At 43.6% G+C, this 15,840-nt stretch overlaps 1 protein-coding gene across 1 annotated transcript; it reads right to left on the bottom strand.

Moving 5' to 3' along the window:
- Nucleotides 1–804: 804 nt before the first annotated feature.
- On the bottom strand, nucleotides 805–15,560 carry LOC108921307 (solute carrier family 13 member 5-like). Its single transcript, XM_018730742.1, has 12 exons — nucleotides 15,344–15,560; nucleotides 10,413–10,541; nucleotides 10,000–10,136; nucleotides 9,405–9,604; nucleotides 8,933–9,110; nucleotides 7,407–7,529; nucleotides 6,557–6,769; nucleotides 5,954–6,060; nucleotides 3,821–3,942; nucleotides 3,551–3,712; nucleotides 2,428–2,565; nucleotides 805–1,812 (listed from the first exon to the last, which is right to left on the bottom strand). The coding sequence occupies exons 1-12, from the start codon at nucleotides 15,443–15,445 to the stop codon at nucleotides 1,687–1,689; spliced, it is 1,737 nt and encodes a 578-aa protein (XP_018586258.1). The 5' UTR covers nucleotides 15,446–15,560; the 3' UTR covers nucleotides 805–1,686.
- Between the last annotated feature and the right edge of the window lie 280 nt (nucleotides 15,561–15,840).

Below are 15,840 nucleotides of genomic sequence, written 5' to 3'. Positions count from 1 at the left end.
AGGCGAACGTGTAATCCAGGACAGGCTTTGCATTTAGAACGTACGCACTGCGTCTTTACTGCAACGGCTTACGTTAAAGGATAGAGCAGGTGGCAAAACAAACAATCAGTTTAATCCAGTTGGAAGTAATGGATGTGAGAGTAATTTAAAAAATCTGCTCAGCCTTGGGTGCAGCGGTGTAAAAGAATGAGGCGGCTTAACGGAGGCTGTAAGAGGAGCGCTCTGACATGACAGAATGAGTTTGCGAGAACACGTTCATAAATAGCACTTTGCTTCTACTACAATAATACACGTGTTAACTTCAAGTAGCATCACAGCAATAGCGCACTGCTTGTACTCGTTTTTCTTTAAGCCCGCACGTTGTGCGACTGAAATTTTTATCAGGCCAGCGATTTCCATCAACCTTCCTTGACCGAGAGGATCGGGATTGTTGATCCTTTCTCGTGCTTCCAACAGAGGATCCTCTGTTGCTCTATTATGTGACACAAGCACTTTCATTCTATGGCTCAAAATGGTGCGGAAGTGAACAAAATGCAGCGATGCACACGGACTCGAAAAATACGAGGGCACAATGAAAGAAAAGCTTTGAAAACAAATATAATACAGAATAGATGAAACGTCGAATAACGTTAAACAACAAAAACAGAAAAAAGTCTGATGACCAATGCCTAAAATCGACTGCATTCTTCCAATATTAAAATTGGACGTGATAGAACAAAACTTCAAGCTGTTTAACAGCCTTTAAGATCTGTACATGACAAACATCAGAATTAAAAGGTCTTTTTTTGTCAATTGGTACGAAAATATTACACTTTAATGTAAATATATTGCATTCATATTCTGTGGAATATACAAAACATGATTTACAATAACTTCATACAAAGAAATAATACAATGAAATATATTTTTAACAATCAAAATGATATGTGGGATGCAAAACAATGCTTTTTTTTTGCGGTTCTGAATCGATACGTGGCTGTCGCGACTTGGTGGGGCCTCCCTGACTACCGCAGAGTTGTGCTCCTCACACATCTCTGCCTGCACTGCAGCTTATTGCTTTTAATAATTGACTACAAGGCATTAAAGTTGGTGACTCTATTTTACAATACCTCCTAATGTGCTCTTAAAGGGAGACGTGATCATTTTGACATAACGTGTCAATCGGGTTTTTCGAGTAGTCCTTTTTACATTTATAAGCATACTAATATCCTTGGGACCAGTGTTTAAGTTTTTCTGTAAAATGGAAATTAATTTTCGAGGGTTCTCGTGGGAACCTTTGCTGAATATCTCAACACCGTAAAGTACAGCAACCAAGTCCGAGCTCAGCCATAAGAAAGCCGAACAGCTTCCACAGCCCGGGAGGGGAAATACGTCTTGTGCAAAGCATCAGCCTGCCGTCGCACCGCCGGTCACTACCCTTGACAGTACTTAGTGATCAATAGCCCTCTCTTCTGCTCTTCTGTCCCTGCCCACAAGAAGTGTCACAGTGTTTACGGCATACAGCTGTTGGCCCGGCGCTCCAGGGTCACCTGGCAGTGCTGGCTGTACCAGGCATCATTACCAAACCTGAGAAGTTTGAAACATTCTAGAAGCAGTAGGAATTGTAAAAAGAATTCTAATTTGGCCGCTGTCTCTCGCTCTCTCAGTCAGGGACTGTGTAATTAGTGGGAACAGTCCCGTCCTTCGTCACACCCCTGTATTGTTGGCCCAGGAGGGGAACGAGTCCAGATGGAACATGGCCTTGCCCCATGTATTGATGGCCAAGGTGATACACAGGATGCCGATGATGTTCATGACCACGCCCATCTTGGCCTTTGAAAACAGAGGTCACAGGCCACGAAACAAAGTTAATTACACAAGCAGCACAGACAAAATGCAGAACTCACAGAAAATACACATTTTCTTATGTCAGTGTGATGAATGGTTACATCTATAACACAGTTATATAGTTCGTGATTCGACATTTCGGATGTGAAAGACATATTCAGATATTTTGATCTTCGTTTTTCTAAGGTCAATCTCACTCACTGTAAAATTTTAATATGATTTGTGCTAAATGTCTAAAATTATTGTTAACAAAACAACCATAAACACCTCCCTAATCTGGATAATATATCAATCAATGTGGAAAGTTTCACAACAAAAGGAGACTTTTATTGCATATAATAATATTTCCCTTTCACTTTTATTACATCAATTTGAGTTTATAACCATGACAATTAAATCATATCACGGTACGTTTTTAAGACCGCAATATAAATTTCAGAGTTAGTTGTTTAGTTACACATTTTACTGTGTCATGTCAGTTAAATATAAAACAGAGAAAGCCGTGCCAGTTTAAATTTCTTACCCAAAGTTAATAACACACCTCACTATGCTTTTTGATTAAATCTAACCGAGAAAGTACTTGTCTGAGGTTCCACTCACCATATCAGACACCTTCAAGTAGCCGTAAGAGAAGACAATGGCATTTGGGGGGGTAGCCACCGGAAGCATGAAGGCAAAGGAAGCGCTTAATGTGCAGGGGATCATGACGTACAGCGGGTTCACTCCAATAGACTGAGCCTGAAACGTAAAAAGAGGCTTCAGCCTTGCAAAAACCAGCTGTATCGCCGTACCAATCAGAATTCATTTCTCTTGACTGTCTTCGTCATATGAACAGAAGTCAGTACCATGAGATCAGCCTACATACAAAAAACACTGTCCAATACTATAAAGGGGGGTAGCAAGAAACTGAAGAATCCGGGTTCTTAGAATCTGACTGAAACACATCAACTAGATCCAGTACTATAAAGCAGGATAAAACAGGATTCAGTCCTAAGAAATGGGAGCACATCATCCTGCTACAGACTGAAATGGTAAGATCATTCCTATTGACTGGGAGTGTAGAAGAAAGCCTTTACGTCTATATTCGGAGAATCTTAAACTCGGAAAGACTGCTCTGAAGTCACGACTTGCCTTCAGTCTGCCCTCCACATGAAAACATTTTAGGACATTTTAGAAGCTGAACATCTCTGAGTAACAGTTCTGACAATGAAAATTACAATGCGCTGCACACGCATTTAGTTGAATTGATGGCTGAAGAAATGTCACTGCAATTGCTGTCCCATAACGACAGTGCAAGTGATCCTGTAATTTGGAGCCAAAACTAGTACTCTGGATAACTAAAACTAGATTAGAAATCTGCTTTTATGACGCTGCGATCAGCTACCTTCAAAAAATTTGCCGGCAAGGCAAAATCTAACTCGAGGGAATATAACAGAGTTCCAAGTACGTTTGACTTTGCCTGGATGGGTAGCATTTTATTAATAAGTAAAGTGTTGCAGAGATGTCAGATCTCTTTCCAAGATGCTGGATTAGCATGCGTAAGCATTATTTCATGTCTGAACACCTCTCATACTGGAACTCATTATGTAATGAGGAAAGGGGAAGGAGTTTGATGTTGATGATTTATGGCTATATTCATCTGCGGTGCAGCAGGGAGCATGAAAGATAGCAATTCATATCTTAATTATGGAACATGTAGATGTGGCACCCGAGCCATTCTCACCATGGAAGCCAGGATGGGTAGGAAAAGTGTGGCGGTGGCCACGTTACTGGTGCACTCGGTGAAGATTCCAATGAGCATACACAGCACGATGGCGATGGCCCATGGTGGGATGGCATGTAGGGGGGTCATCTGGTTCCCTAGCCACTTGGACAGGCCTGACTCCTAGTAGCAAAGGAACACTCAAAGGTGAACACATAAAGCTCTGCTACACACAGGTGCTCTCTTGAGGCCAGACAACCCCGATCTCCCAACCTATCTGGCCCAGCTCACCTCACTGCCCTTGGCCAGGGCAAACCCGCCACCCAGCAGCAGCACAATGTTCCAGGGCATCTTCTTTTGGGCCACCTTCCATGTGAGTAATGCTGGGGAAGGACCCTTGGAGCTCTGAGAATCTGTGGAGAAACATGCACGTTAGACTCGCCATGAACTCACTTGCTTGGCTCATCTCTGATCTTTTACTGAACTGAACAAAATTCATGAACTCACTGCCAAGTGTCCAAAATCAGCACACTCTTTACCAGTTTTAAGCAATCTTAAATTCTACATAATGTTCTAATGTGTTGCTACATGTCTAAATTCATCACAACTCACTTGCTGTCAGAGATGGGTAGTAACGTGTTATTTTTTTCTGTTACTTCTACTTAAGTACATTTCTGGAGAAACTGTCCATTTCAGAGTCTTTCACTCAGATTCATTAGGAAAGAAAAAATGCACCTTACTCTGTGACATTAATGTCACCTTCCTTCTGAACTCTTAATATTATTATAACAAATATTATATTCTGAGCTAATTGTTAACTTATTACTATATTTAACTTATTCAATGTTGAATTAAACTTTTGAATACTGCGAACACTTTTCCCTAGTTTGGTACTGAAGATGGCTATGTGTAGTTATATGAGGGTTATCCCACCTGAAAATGAACTATTTACTCTCTTAAGTGATTCTTTCTTTAAAGCAACTTACAATTTCAACCTACTTACAATGATTTTACCCATTTATCCAACCGGATATTTTAATCAAAGGAGTTCAAGGCAACTACCTAGTTCAGAGTTACTACAGCAGAAGGTGGGATTCAAAACTGGGTTCTTCAAGTGCAAGGCAACAACTACTGCGGTACCCGCTACACTTAAAATATATAATAACGACACGTCCATCCTAACCGTAAAGGTCATATTGACTACACATCCATTCAAACATTATAGGACGTCCTGGCTATATATCCACCTACTGTATATTTCAAATGTCTTATCATCTCTGTCTGGCAAAGGATGTCAGTATCAGTGTACATGAACTCTACATCCACTCTAAAAAACATGACATTCATTTGTTACTCCTCTCTGGCTGTGCAGGAAAATTGCAAACTATTCACTAATTAAAAAGCTCTGTTTGCTTGCAAACCAAAAGTTAAATTCCACCAGTAAAATAATGCCTTTAATTTCTTAGGTGCCATTTATCGCTTTGCAGTACACTAGCTATGCAGTGCTTTTCACCGTCTAATTTTGATGTCTGAAATGAACCATTGCCTAGATCAAATCAGTGAGGCTGACTGAGTAAAGAAAGTTTCTAGAGGAGCCTAACACTGTATTTTTTTTACCTTTCTTTGGATTTTGAGCAACTACACTGACTGACGTTTTTTATTTGTTAGTTATTTTGAGAAGTTTACTTTTTGCTTGTGTTTTGTTATTGTGGAACTGTGAATAGTGTGAAGTTGGTAGTTTGTTTTTTTTTTCTTTCCGAATCCAACACCTCCCAGTGCTGTATTGTCTGAGCACCAAGTTTAGCCCGAACCGCTCAAATGCGTACCCTGCTGTAAAAATAGGAAGAGTTGCTTTTGGATAAAAATGTGAAAAATTGCACTGAACAAAGGTGTCAGTGGGTAGAATAGTAGTTAGGGCTGTTGCCTTGCAAAGGACAGGCATTCAGATCCCCTTTCCTTCTGTAGTACCCTTGATCATGGTCCTTCTAAATTCCTCCAACAAAAACAAGCCAGCTGTTGAAACGAGTAAAGAATTTTTAGCATCTTAATGTACAAACCTGATATTGTTAGCTGCCTTCAATAAAGACATAAGCTTCCTACTCATAATATACAGAAGATTGATTTTATAGTGTTTGATTTGCATTTATTTGAAAAATCTGAAAATATAAAGTATTATATATTTTTCCATGAGTTAAAACTAACTGTTAACATCGCAAATGATTTGAAAGATTAAAAAGCCTATATCACTGAATCAAAGTAACTTGGTAGTTGAGTAGGTTTTTTTCAAATTTTACTCACGCAGATTTTTGGATTTATACTTGAGTATTTTTTTAGCAACAGCACTTTTTCTTGAGTATTTTCACTACTCTACCCACCTCTGCTCACTTTGCCTCAAGAAGTTCGAAATTTCCATTTATGACGTACCTGTATTTGTGCTCTCTAACCTCCAGAAGCGGAAGTGGGGAACTTTGGAAGGGAAGATGAAGAGCAGCAAGGCAACAAAGATTGCTACCGTTGCATCGGTCACATATCTGAAAGAGTCACATATCGCCATCGCTCTTGTTAGTTTCACATAGAAAAAAGTTTCCGTTCAGTTACATGTTGCAACTGTAAATTACAAACGGGAGATCTTCGAGCAGCTTTGCGAGATCCCAGCTAATGACAGCTTTCCACCCATTCAGTTTTGTACGGATGTTTGTTCTAGAGGTACGGCGGTTCACAACTAGCGGCAGGAGTGGGTGCATATAAGGGCATGTGTTCAGTGCACAGGGTCAGCACACAGAATGTGCTTTTTTTGCTTTTGTTTCATTCCCAGCCACGTGTACACTTGTGATGAGGTTGTTGGCCGTCGCACGCAATGCTTCGGCTCTTGGTTGTTTACACTTGAGCTCTCGCGTTGGCATGGTGCGGCTGAGAAAGTTCACTATCCAGTCACCTGTTTATTCATGAAATGCCAGTAAAGCCGTATGACTGGGCGCACTGTGACCCGTGTGCGTGTGCATGAGTGTGCTTGTATATGACACGTACTCTGCACTGGAGTTGAAGAGGTACGCTGCCCAGCCGGCCATAAAGCCCGGGTCTCGGGTGAACCACAACAGCACCTGCAGAGTGAAGAGGGCCAGCACGCTCATCTCCCCGAAGCACATGGAGCCCAGCACTTTGTGTGCGTCACGAATCACGTTGAAGGCTGCAATCTCCTTCTCTGACTTCCCCGTTCCACAGCCCCACGTCTTCCTGAAGCTGCAGGAACCCATGTTTCGTGTTATTGCATGAGCAAAAGGTGAAGTGTCACATCTGTTATGGAATCAGGTTTACGCGCAGAGATTTTTCTCAGATTACCCCAGAGGAAATGGATTATGTTCAACATTTATCAAATTTCACTGCTTTTAGTCAGAATTATGAAGTATTTTGAAGTCTCTCCAGTTCGTTCTTGAATGAGATTTATACCATCTCTTCCACAGCAGCTGAACAAAAATTAAAAAATTTACTTTAAAAGCTTGCAAAGCTAAAAAAGTATAAACGTATAAATGTTATTTTTTTACAACAATAAGGATCAGTAACTTGGCAATCAAAGACTTTGTGGATAGGAAATAACCCTGTGAAATTGTAATAATCCCAGTCCTTGTGTTGTGACTTTGATAATACTGTTTGTCAAATAATGCTTATTTTTTCCTTGTACTCGGAAAATCGCCATCGATTAAGGTAGTTTCTGTTCCACAAAATGTTTCTGTTGTCAGTGCTGTCGAAACACAGGACAGAGGCAGACATTTACAACAACAGGAACATTTCGGCTCGGGAACAGTTCATCCTTATGCCCTAGAACCTCACACCAACATGGATGTCATGACAACAAGATACCCTAGAAGCTGACACTCACTTGGTCCCCATAAACACCAACTGGAGCCAGAGCCACGCTAACATCAGCATCAATATCATGTTGGGAAAGGCAAAGCCGAACCACGATGCAAAGTTGATGACATCGCCATTCTGGGGGAAGAGCCTGGAGAGAAGGACAGACAGGGTTATGACAAAGGTTAGTTTTAAGTTATTGTAGTTTTTTTTCTGGCCTGGAAAAAAAAAAAAAGAAAAATTGCCCTAAAAAATAAGTTATCCAAAGTGGTAGAAACAAGTTTATAGATTTTCAAACGAACGCAGAAAAATATATGTATATATGCTCAAAAACACGAAAGCTTAAAAATTTCTGAAACACTAAAGCTGGCTTGCAGTTGGCCGACAGCTGGCTGTGCAAACATTTGAGGTACTGCACATGTTTGAAATAAGGGAAGGTCTGCTATTACCCAAGCTCAAACAAATTGCTAGTAAATCCACAGGAAAAAACAATTTTCTAGTACAGAGCTGCCAAATGCCCTCTTGCAAAATCTTGGAAATTTGTCAGAGTTTGCACGTGTCTTTTATACCGAATGAGAAAGGCAACAGCACATGCTGTTGTCGTAAAAAAAACGTGACGGTCATCAGAGGTGATCTTCAAAATTCTGGTCATCAAGGACCACAAAGTCATCTGGTTTTCATTTTATTACTGAAGCCCTCAATTTTATAATAATTCATCTGACAGAGTAAAACATGTAAATCAGTCACCGATTAAACAGTGAATAAACAAAGCTGAAACTCGTAGATGGGGATGGAAAAAAATGCAAAAAAAAAAAAAAAACATCTAGATGTAGTAACTGAGTTAGGAAGGGTTAAAAATTCAAATTCACGGGCAGAGAAATATTCACGCCGAAAAAGTACCTTGATAAAAGACAGAGGTGCGTACTTCTCAAATTCCTACAAAACGGCAGCATATCTGCTTTTAATATGGTGTCTTTTGTCATTTAACCAGTCAAATTAATTACCTCCGCTCTCAATTACAAAGATTTACAAATCACAGTGGTCCTAAAACATCTGGAAATCTTTATGAAGCCACGCAAACAGCTTCAGGCCTTGACATTGGGTGTTCTCTTATTTCTCTCAGAAGTTTTTGTCAACGAACACCTGGGTATTGTCTGAAACTAACCCCATCGCTGGACTCCGGAAGGAACACACCCACACGCTTCCTGAACCGCTTGTCCCATACAGGGTCACAGGGAACCAGAGCCTAACCCAGCAACTCAGGGCACAAAGCTGGAGGGGTCACACCCAGCACAGGACACCAGTCTGTCGCAAGGCACCCCAAGCAGGACTCGAACCCCAGACCCACCGGAGAGCAGGACCCGGTCCAACCTGCTGCGCCACCCCCCTATCTAGAAGGAACTCAAAACTTAAAAGTGAAATGCTTCTGACTATATGAGCCCACAAGGATATGAACATTTATCAGATTACAATGATCTTATTCCAGCGCTGCAAAGCAAGCACCAGCTTATGGTCCCAATCTGCAGCCCCGTCGAAGCGGACGGTTGTGCTCACTGGTTCATCTGGCCTTTCAGCACCAGATTGGGCCCGGTGCCGGTGAGGGTGGCGGTGCCTCCAATGCTGGCTGCGTAACAGATGGACAACGTCAGGCCTTTGCACATCTTCATCCGCTCCTCCGCCTCTTTACGTTGCGCCGCCTCCTCTTCGGCCATAGTGAGGGTTCTCACCACCACTGTCATCAACAAGGAGCGACAAAGAGGGGAAAACGGGAGAGCCGGAAAAGGAGAAACAGGCATTTAGACTTACGTATAATTTCTTTTGCAGGATCTCTGTCTGGGTTTCTGACAATGTGTACTTTGTCGACTCACTTCACACGCTACCACTATAGCTGTTCTGACCCTCCTAATCCTCTACGTACGTCTCCATCACAGCATGCGGCCCGGTAGAGGCATCTCCAGAATATCCCCAGGAAGATATCGGTATCTCGGTATCTAGCATTCGACTAGTAAGCTGACGGCCCACTCACCATGCCTGTCGGACTGCTTATCCTCACTTTCAGAGGGCCAGGTCTGGTCCTCGTTGCTATGAATGTGGCTCTGCTGCACTTGGGTATTGCTGAGCTGGTTCAAAACTGCCTGCACAATGGGCACCATCATGGCTGTAGTGGCGGTATTGCTGATCCACATAGACAGGAAGGCTGTCACACTCATGAAGCCCAGCATCAGTCTGTGAAGAGGGGTGCGGTGGGGTGGGGGAGAAACGGGAGATCAGTGACCGCGATGGAAATCTGATGTTAAGCCAGACAATTAACATGCTGCTACACAAAAAAACCTCCCAGCTACCTTACCTGGTTCTGAACCATGTTCATACTTTAAGGATGCGCGCCGGGATTTGGCCCATTAGATCTGCACCATGACCTGTCTCTATGACCTGAACCACAGCTTAGCCCATAGAATTTGCCTCTGACTCGCCCTACAGGACCCAGTTAGAGCTCAGCAAGAAAACTCTTTGCAGATTGCCGTATGTTGTGTGATATTGTCCAGTCTTATTGCTCTGTGGCACCCAGAAGCAGGCAGAGTCGGGGCGGGCAGGGCCCCCCGATTTGGCAATTGGTTACTCACAGTGCCGGCCGCACCCCCACGAGAAGTAGAAACCGTAGGGCGATCCGCGTGTGTAAGTTCCAGTGTTCCACCGCCACAGCCATCATCAGCCCCCCCACAAACAGCATGTTGGTGTCGTTCATGTATTGCACACACACCTGTGAGACGGACACACACAATCACAGACGCAAACACATTTTTCGCAACCTAAAATGTATTACAGCATAATGATCTAATGGGTTGAACTGGTTAAACCCCTACATTAAACTAATCAATTAATGGTTGATTACAGGAACTGCTGATCACTTGAAGCTCAAGGTTTTGGCTATTTTTTGGATAGAAAATGCGTCGATGAATTTCCAGTGCCAGAGGTGCCGCTGTGGATGATGCAGTGAACGTGGGGAAAAGTCAAAGGTGGAGTCGGAGAGTCCTACCTCTTTGGACTCCATGATGCTGAGCATGGGGAAAAGTACCGCAGGCAGCAGCGCGGTGACGGCCAGCGGCAAAGTCTCCAGGCACCAGAACACGGCCATCACCGCAATGACATAAGCGCAGCCCGCCTCCTGTAGGACAGCGACAGAACTGTCAGGCCACATCTTCAGCAGTGCGAGCAGCCTGTGAGCCGTCAGGAGCCATATTCATAGTGTTACCACATGTGGGCGGTACCAGTCGAAAGGCTGAGTACATTTGCTGGAAATTACTTTCTTTACAAGGCGTCTTGTTAAAATCACACAGCTTGTCTTCCAGTCTTTTCTGCTGCGGTTTCACTGATGCAGGCTGCTTTTGGATTCGTTTGCTTTGTCCCTCTGTTGTGTATGTCCCTCTTTTCACCGGTATTGTACGTTTGTTAGAGGGGGGCACGGCGGCATGGTGGTGCAGCGGGTTTGGCCAAGTCCTGCTTTCTGGGGGGTCTGGGGTTCGAGTCCTGATTGGGGTGCCTTGTGATGGACTGGTGTCCTGTCCGGGGTGTGCCCCCTCCCCCTCCAGCCCCACGCCCTGTGTTGCCACGTTAGGCTCTGGCTCTCTGCTACCCTGCTCAGGGTAGTGTGTGTGTGTGTGTGTGTGTGTGTGTGTGTGTGTGTGTGTGTGTGTGTGTGTGTGTGTGTGTGTGTGTGTGTGTGTGTGTGTGTGTGTGTGTTGATACAGGCAGCATGGCGGCACAGCGAGTAGTGCTGCTGTCTCACAGCGCCTGGGTGGTGTGAGAGAATGTGGGTTTGATCCCCATTCAGTCTGTATGGAGTCTGCATGTTTCCTCCCACACTCCAAAGACATGCTGTTCAGGTTCCCCCGTAGTGTGTGAGTGGCAGAGAGAGTGTGTTCCACTGATTTATGGATGAGCGACCCAGTGTAAGTAGTGTATCTAGCAGTGTAAGTCTTTGGGTGCTCTGGTTTCCTCCCACACTCATAGTACATAGTATCCATTGGAAGTCGCTTTGGAGAAAAGCGTCTGCTAAGTGAATAAATGTAATATGTGTGTGCATGTACAATTTTGAATAACAGTCATTTGTGTCAACACGTACTTTCTCGTTTGCTGCCTCCAGCCCAACCTGAAACACAAACGGAGTACGGGCTGGATCCAAAAAGGTCCTGTGGGAGGGACTTGTGCTGACTGACAGTAGCAGTCACTAACAGGTCGTCTCACTTGTTTTGCTCGTGGGGACACCTTTTAAAACAAAACTGAGAGGTGGCACTCAATCTCTGAGAAAACTGAAAGGGTGACATTATAACTTGCAGGGTGGTTAAACAATGCCACCATCAGCGTGCGCAGATAATCCGGAACTAACGCGCATCATTTGGACAGTTTTCATATTTACGAAGAATCCCAGCGCACGATTCCATGAAACCCTTTTGTAGCCTATGTGACCTCAACAGATTCAGTACATTTTGCTGCAAGCCTTCATATGTAGTGGGGAAGCAGGAGGAGAAGTGGTTAAATGTTCTGGTAAAAAAACACACTGCTGCATAAATGGAGGAATTATTGTCAGTAGTTCAATGTTCTTATATTCCTTTTGAGTAAACTGTCAGTTAAACTGGCAAATGTAATGGAAATGTGTAAAATTACAAGCAAAATTGACTTCTGTGCACAATAATTAAAAATAATTTAATCCACGTTGAGTTGTCCTTGTCCAGTGCTATGGATGACAAATTATTTCGTGCAGCAAAACAAGAGATGACTGCCATGAGATGACTGCCACATCACCAAAATAACATGTGAATATTTCACTCTCCTGACCTGCGGCAGGCGAACACCTCATTTAGAAAGCAAGCGACTTTTTTTCTCAGTTGTAGCACTTCACAAACAATTTCCAAATAATCACAGCTGTGCAGTTTGACTTTTTATAGCAAAACTTGAGACGGGGCAAAAGTCCACGTAGTTATCCAGTTACCACCGAAGGGCAGCTGATTTATGTTCACTTTAAGCACAAATAAAATAGCAATTATTTGAGAAAACTTCGCACATAGCTCGATGTATGTGCTGACTGGTTGAAGTACTGCTGTGGTTTATTATTTTAAAATTGTATTTTATCTAAGCCATTCTCAGTTTGCTGTACAACATCTAAAATATTCCACGTAACAAAAACTCAGAGGATGCACTTTGATTAATTCTGCTTGTTCATTTTATACTATTTGTGCCCTGAGCGCTGCCCTATATGTACATTGATGCCGCATTTGTGGCAGGGCTGGGAATTCGAATGCTACTTTGTTAACCGCATGTTTAACTTGATCATCAGCAGTTTTAGAGGAGGTGCACATAACCAAAAAGTTTGGTCTCTGTAAGACCTAAGAAGATACAGTACACAATGACACTTCATTCAGTGAACCCAGCTTCCGTGGCAGAGAACAGCACGAATGACGCAGAACGCAAACATTTCTCAAAGTTTTGTCAATGAAAACGGACTCTGCTTTGGCCGGGTTCACTGGGTGAACCCGGCCGAAGCTATCAGCACTTTTCCAAAATACAGAGGCAGTGGAAAAAATGGAAAAAGGTGAGATATATAGTCACCCAGTATCTGTCGCAACTTGATAAAAAGCGAGTGGGCTGCATTATAATCTTGTATAATTACATTTACATTTACATTTATTCATTTAGCAGATGCTTTTGTCCAAAGTGACGTACAGCAAAAGTACAATGTATGCATTACATTGAGAGAATAAGACATAGCTGCAGACATGGAAGTCTCAAGCGAACCTAGTTCAATTATATATACTGTATATAAATTAAATCTGGCAAAAAATTAAATATTTTAGGTTGAATTTATGCAAAATTACAACATTTTCTTGAAATATTGGAAAGATGGAAATACATATGCACAGCTTTACAGATGACATGCCTCTGGTTATACCGGCTTCTTGAAAAGGTTTATTCATCACATAACCTTTGATTAACTTCCGTTCAAAAAAACTGCAGAAAACTATTTAAGACATTATACAGCACAACTAATTGCCATGTATAGCGGAATAAAAAATCACATCTGGTCCATTAAATTTCATGCCACCTATGCAGCTTACAGAAACTTTTGAGAGCCAAAAATAAGACACAAAACCAAGGGGCACGGGATTCCATTCACAGCCTTAGGACTGTAGTACTGCAGAATCTATCATTTTGGGCCACTTTTGGTCTATATAGAGACATTTCGGTCATCTGCAGCGTAAATTATTTTTAGTGACCTATCACTCAATGCGTACGCGATATCTGAGAGGTGATGTTTCTGTGCCAGCGTTCAACGTGTCCCAGTAACTCAGTATGTAAAGTTCCGTCCACGTTTAAAGCCCAGTGGTGAAAGTGTTAGGACTGCTTTGCTCAGTCTTTTCCATTTGGATCAAGGGACAGGTTCAGGGACTGTGATCTGTGCCCTGGGCTCACACACATACGCACACACACACACACACACACACACACACACACAAAATAGAGCTGTCTAATGACATATGGATGGAGAACCAGTTAAGTATCTATATAATAAGAGGGGCATAACAACTTGTATGGTCCTGCAGTTCCACAGATTATAGCAATATAGTCCTTAGAGGAGATACACAGGAATTGGAAGAAATTGCTCATGAAAGGAAGCGATAATGGCATTCGCTGGAGGGGAGTTTAACGCCGAGGTCTTCCTACAAGTGGAGTTTTTGGGGGGAACAAGGAGCCTTTCAATGACTGCCTGGGCGAGTGACCAGAAGAAAGGCGGCGAGCGCTGCTGGGGGTCTGGTGCGGATTCCCACGGCTCTGCGTGTGCTAGTTTCGCCAAAAGTGGGGAGAAAGGACACAATGACAATGGCTGTACCACCTCAGGCTTCTGTTACATTTTAACCGGAGAATAACAACAAGGCAGAGTTATGACAAGCCTGCCAATCATGCACATCATCATGTTAAACTGCGGTAAATTAAACACTTGTTGAGTTTAAAACGAAATCCTCGACAGCTCACTTTAAGACACCGGATTCTAATATGTATTTGACAGTAATAAGCACAAGTATCATTTAAGTATAAAACAATTACTTTCGCGTCCATGCCATGGCATGGTAGTTGCGGGACTATTACCATGACTTTAACTGCAGCAGATGAGCGCGGAACGCGGTGAAATTCGCACTGGGCGTAAATGAATAACCGGGCGGGAAAATGAATGAATTATGCGGACCTGTTAGCGATGTAACGGCGGGATAAAACACAGAAAGAGGCTCGGGACTCGCGGGAACGAGCGAGGATACTCATGATACTCATGATACTGTGCTCCATCCTCAGTTTCGAGCTTTTCGGGGAGGGAAATGCAATTTACTCTGCTGCACCGCTTCGCAAAGGATTGTAGCACCGATCCGCACAGCCACGGTGCGATGATGATGTGACTCGGCACACTATGACATTGTGACCCAGCAAATTATGATTATATGACCCAGTACAATGCGAGTTTGTGATCCAGCGCAGGCAGGGTGATGGTGATGATCCAGTAGGTTATGATATTGTGATCGAGTGAATTACGATATGATCCAGTACAATGTGAGGTTGTGATCCAGTGCAGTGTGATGGTAATGATGCAGTAGTAGGTTATGATATTATGATCCAATGGATGAAATAGTCATTATCTACCGGATCATAATACAATGAATGCATGCGAGTTTGTGATGCAGTGAAAGGTGACGATAACGATCCAGTAGGTTATGGTGTTGTGATCGAGTAAATGACGATATGATCCAGTACAATGTGAGGTTGTGACCTAGTGTATGATGGTAGCTATCCAGCAGGTTATGGTGTCGTGATCGAGTAAATGACGATGATATGATCCGATATAGTATGACACGATGTGGTGACCCATCAGTGTGATGCTGTAGCCCGGAACTTGGAGCGCGAGGAGCGCAGAGCCGGACTCACCGTGGTGCCGATGACGAGCGGCAGAGGCAGGAAGACGAGCGGGGTGAGCAGCACTACGAGCCCATCCTTCAGGTTCCACAGCGCTCGGACCGACGGCAACATCTTCGGGGCGAGATGAGTGAGAGGAGGACGAAGGAAGAGAGAGACGAAGCGAAGGAGAGGAGGATGATGAGGCGCGCGGGGGGCAGTTGTCCCTCAGTGCTGCTGCGGAGCGATGCCACGCGCCAAATATATGCCCGCGGCCAACCTGTCCCGTGGCACGAGCTCCGCACCTTAACCGTTTATTGCCCGGAGCGGGACCCGCCCCGTGCAGCTGGAGGCTACAGAGAAACCGGGCTGGAACCGCCTCGGGACGAGCTGCTCAGCTGGCTCCGTCCCAGGACAGTGTAAAGTCACTTTCTGTAGGTGGCACTTACTCTAGTAGATACTATAGTATATAGAATATGGAGCGGGACGGGGACAGGGACGGACTGGAGAGGGTGGGGGGCCCAGGAATG

Source organism: Scleropages formosus, chromosome 4 (assembly GCF_900964775.1).
Source record: "Scleropages formosus chromosome 4, fSclFor1.1, whole genome shotgun sequence".
NCBI lineage: Eukaryota > Metazoa > Chordata > Actinopteri > Osteoglossiformes > Osteoglossidae > Scleropages > Scleropages formosus.
Note: the sequence above shows the minus strand (reverse complement) of the source record. Positions and strands in the feature narration are given on the sequence as shown.

Bases quoted from the DNA above. Each gene is read 5' to 3' on its own strand.
- LOC108921307 (XM_018730742.1), bottom strand. From the start codon at position 15,445: ATGTTGCCGTCGGTCCGAGCGCTGTGGAACCTGAAGGATGGGCTCGTA. The intron at 9,111-9,404 runs GTGAGTGGGCCG...TGTTGATGACAG, and splicing joins TAAGCAGTCCGACAGGCATG to TGGTGGTGAGAACCCTCACT. The intron at 2,566-3,550 runs GTGAGAATGGCT...TTTACGTTTCAG, and splicing joins TACCCATCCTGGCTTCCATG to GCTCAGTCTATTGGAGTGAA.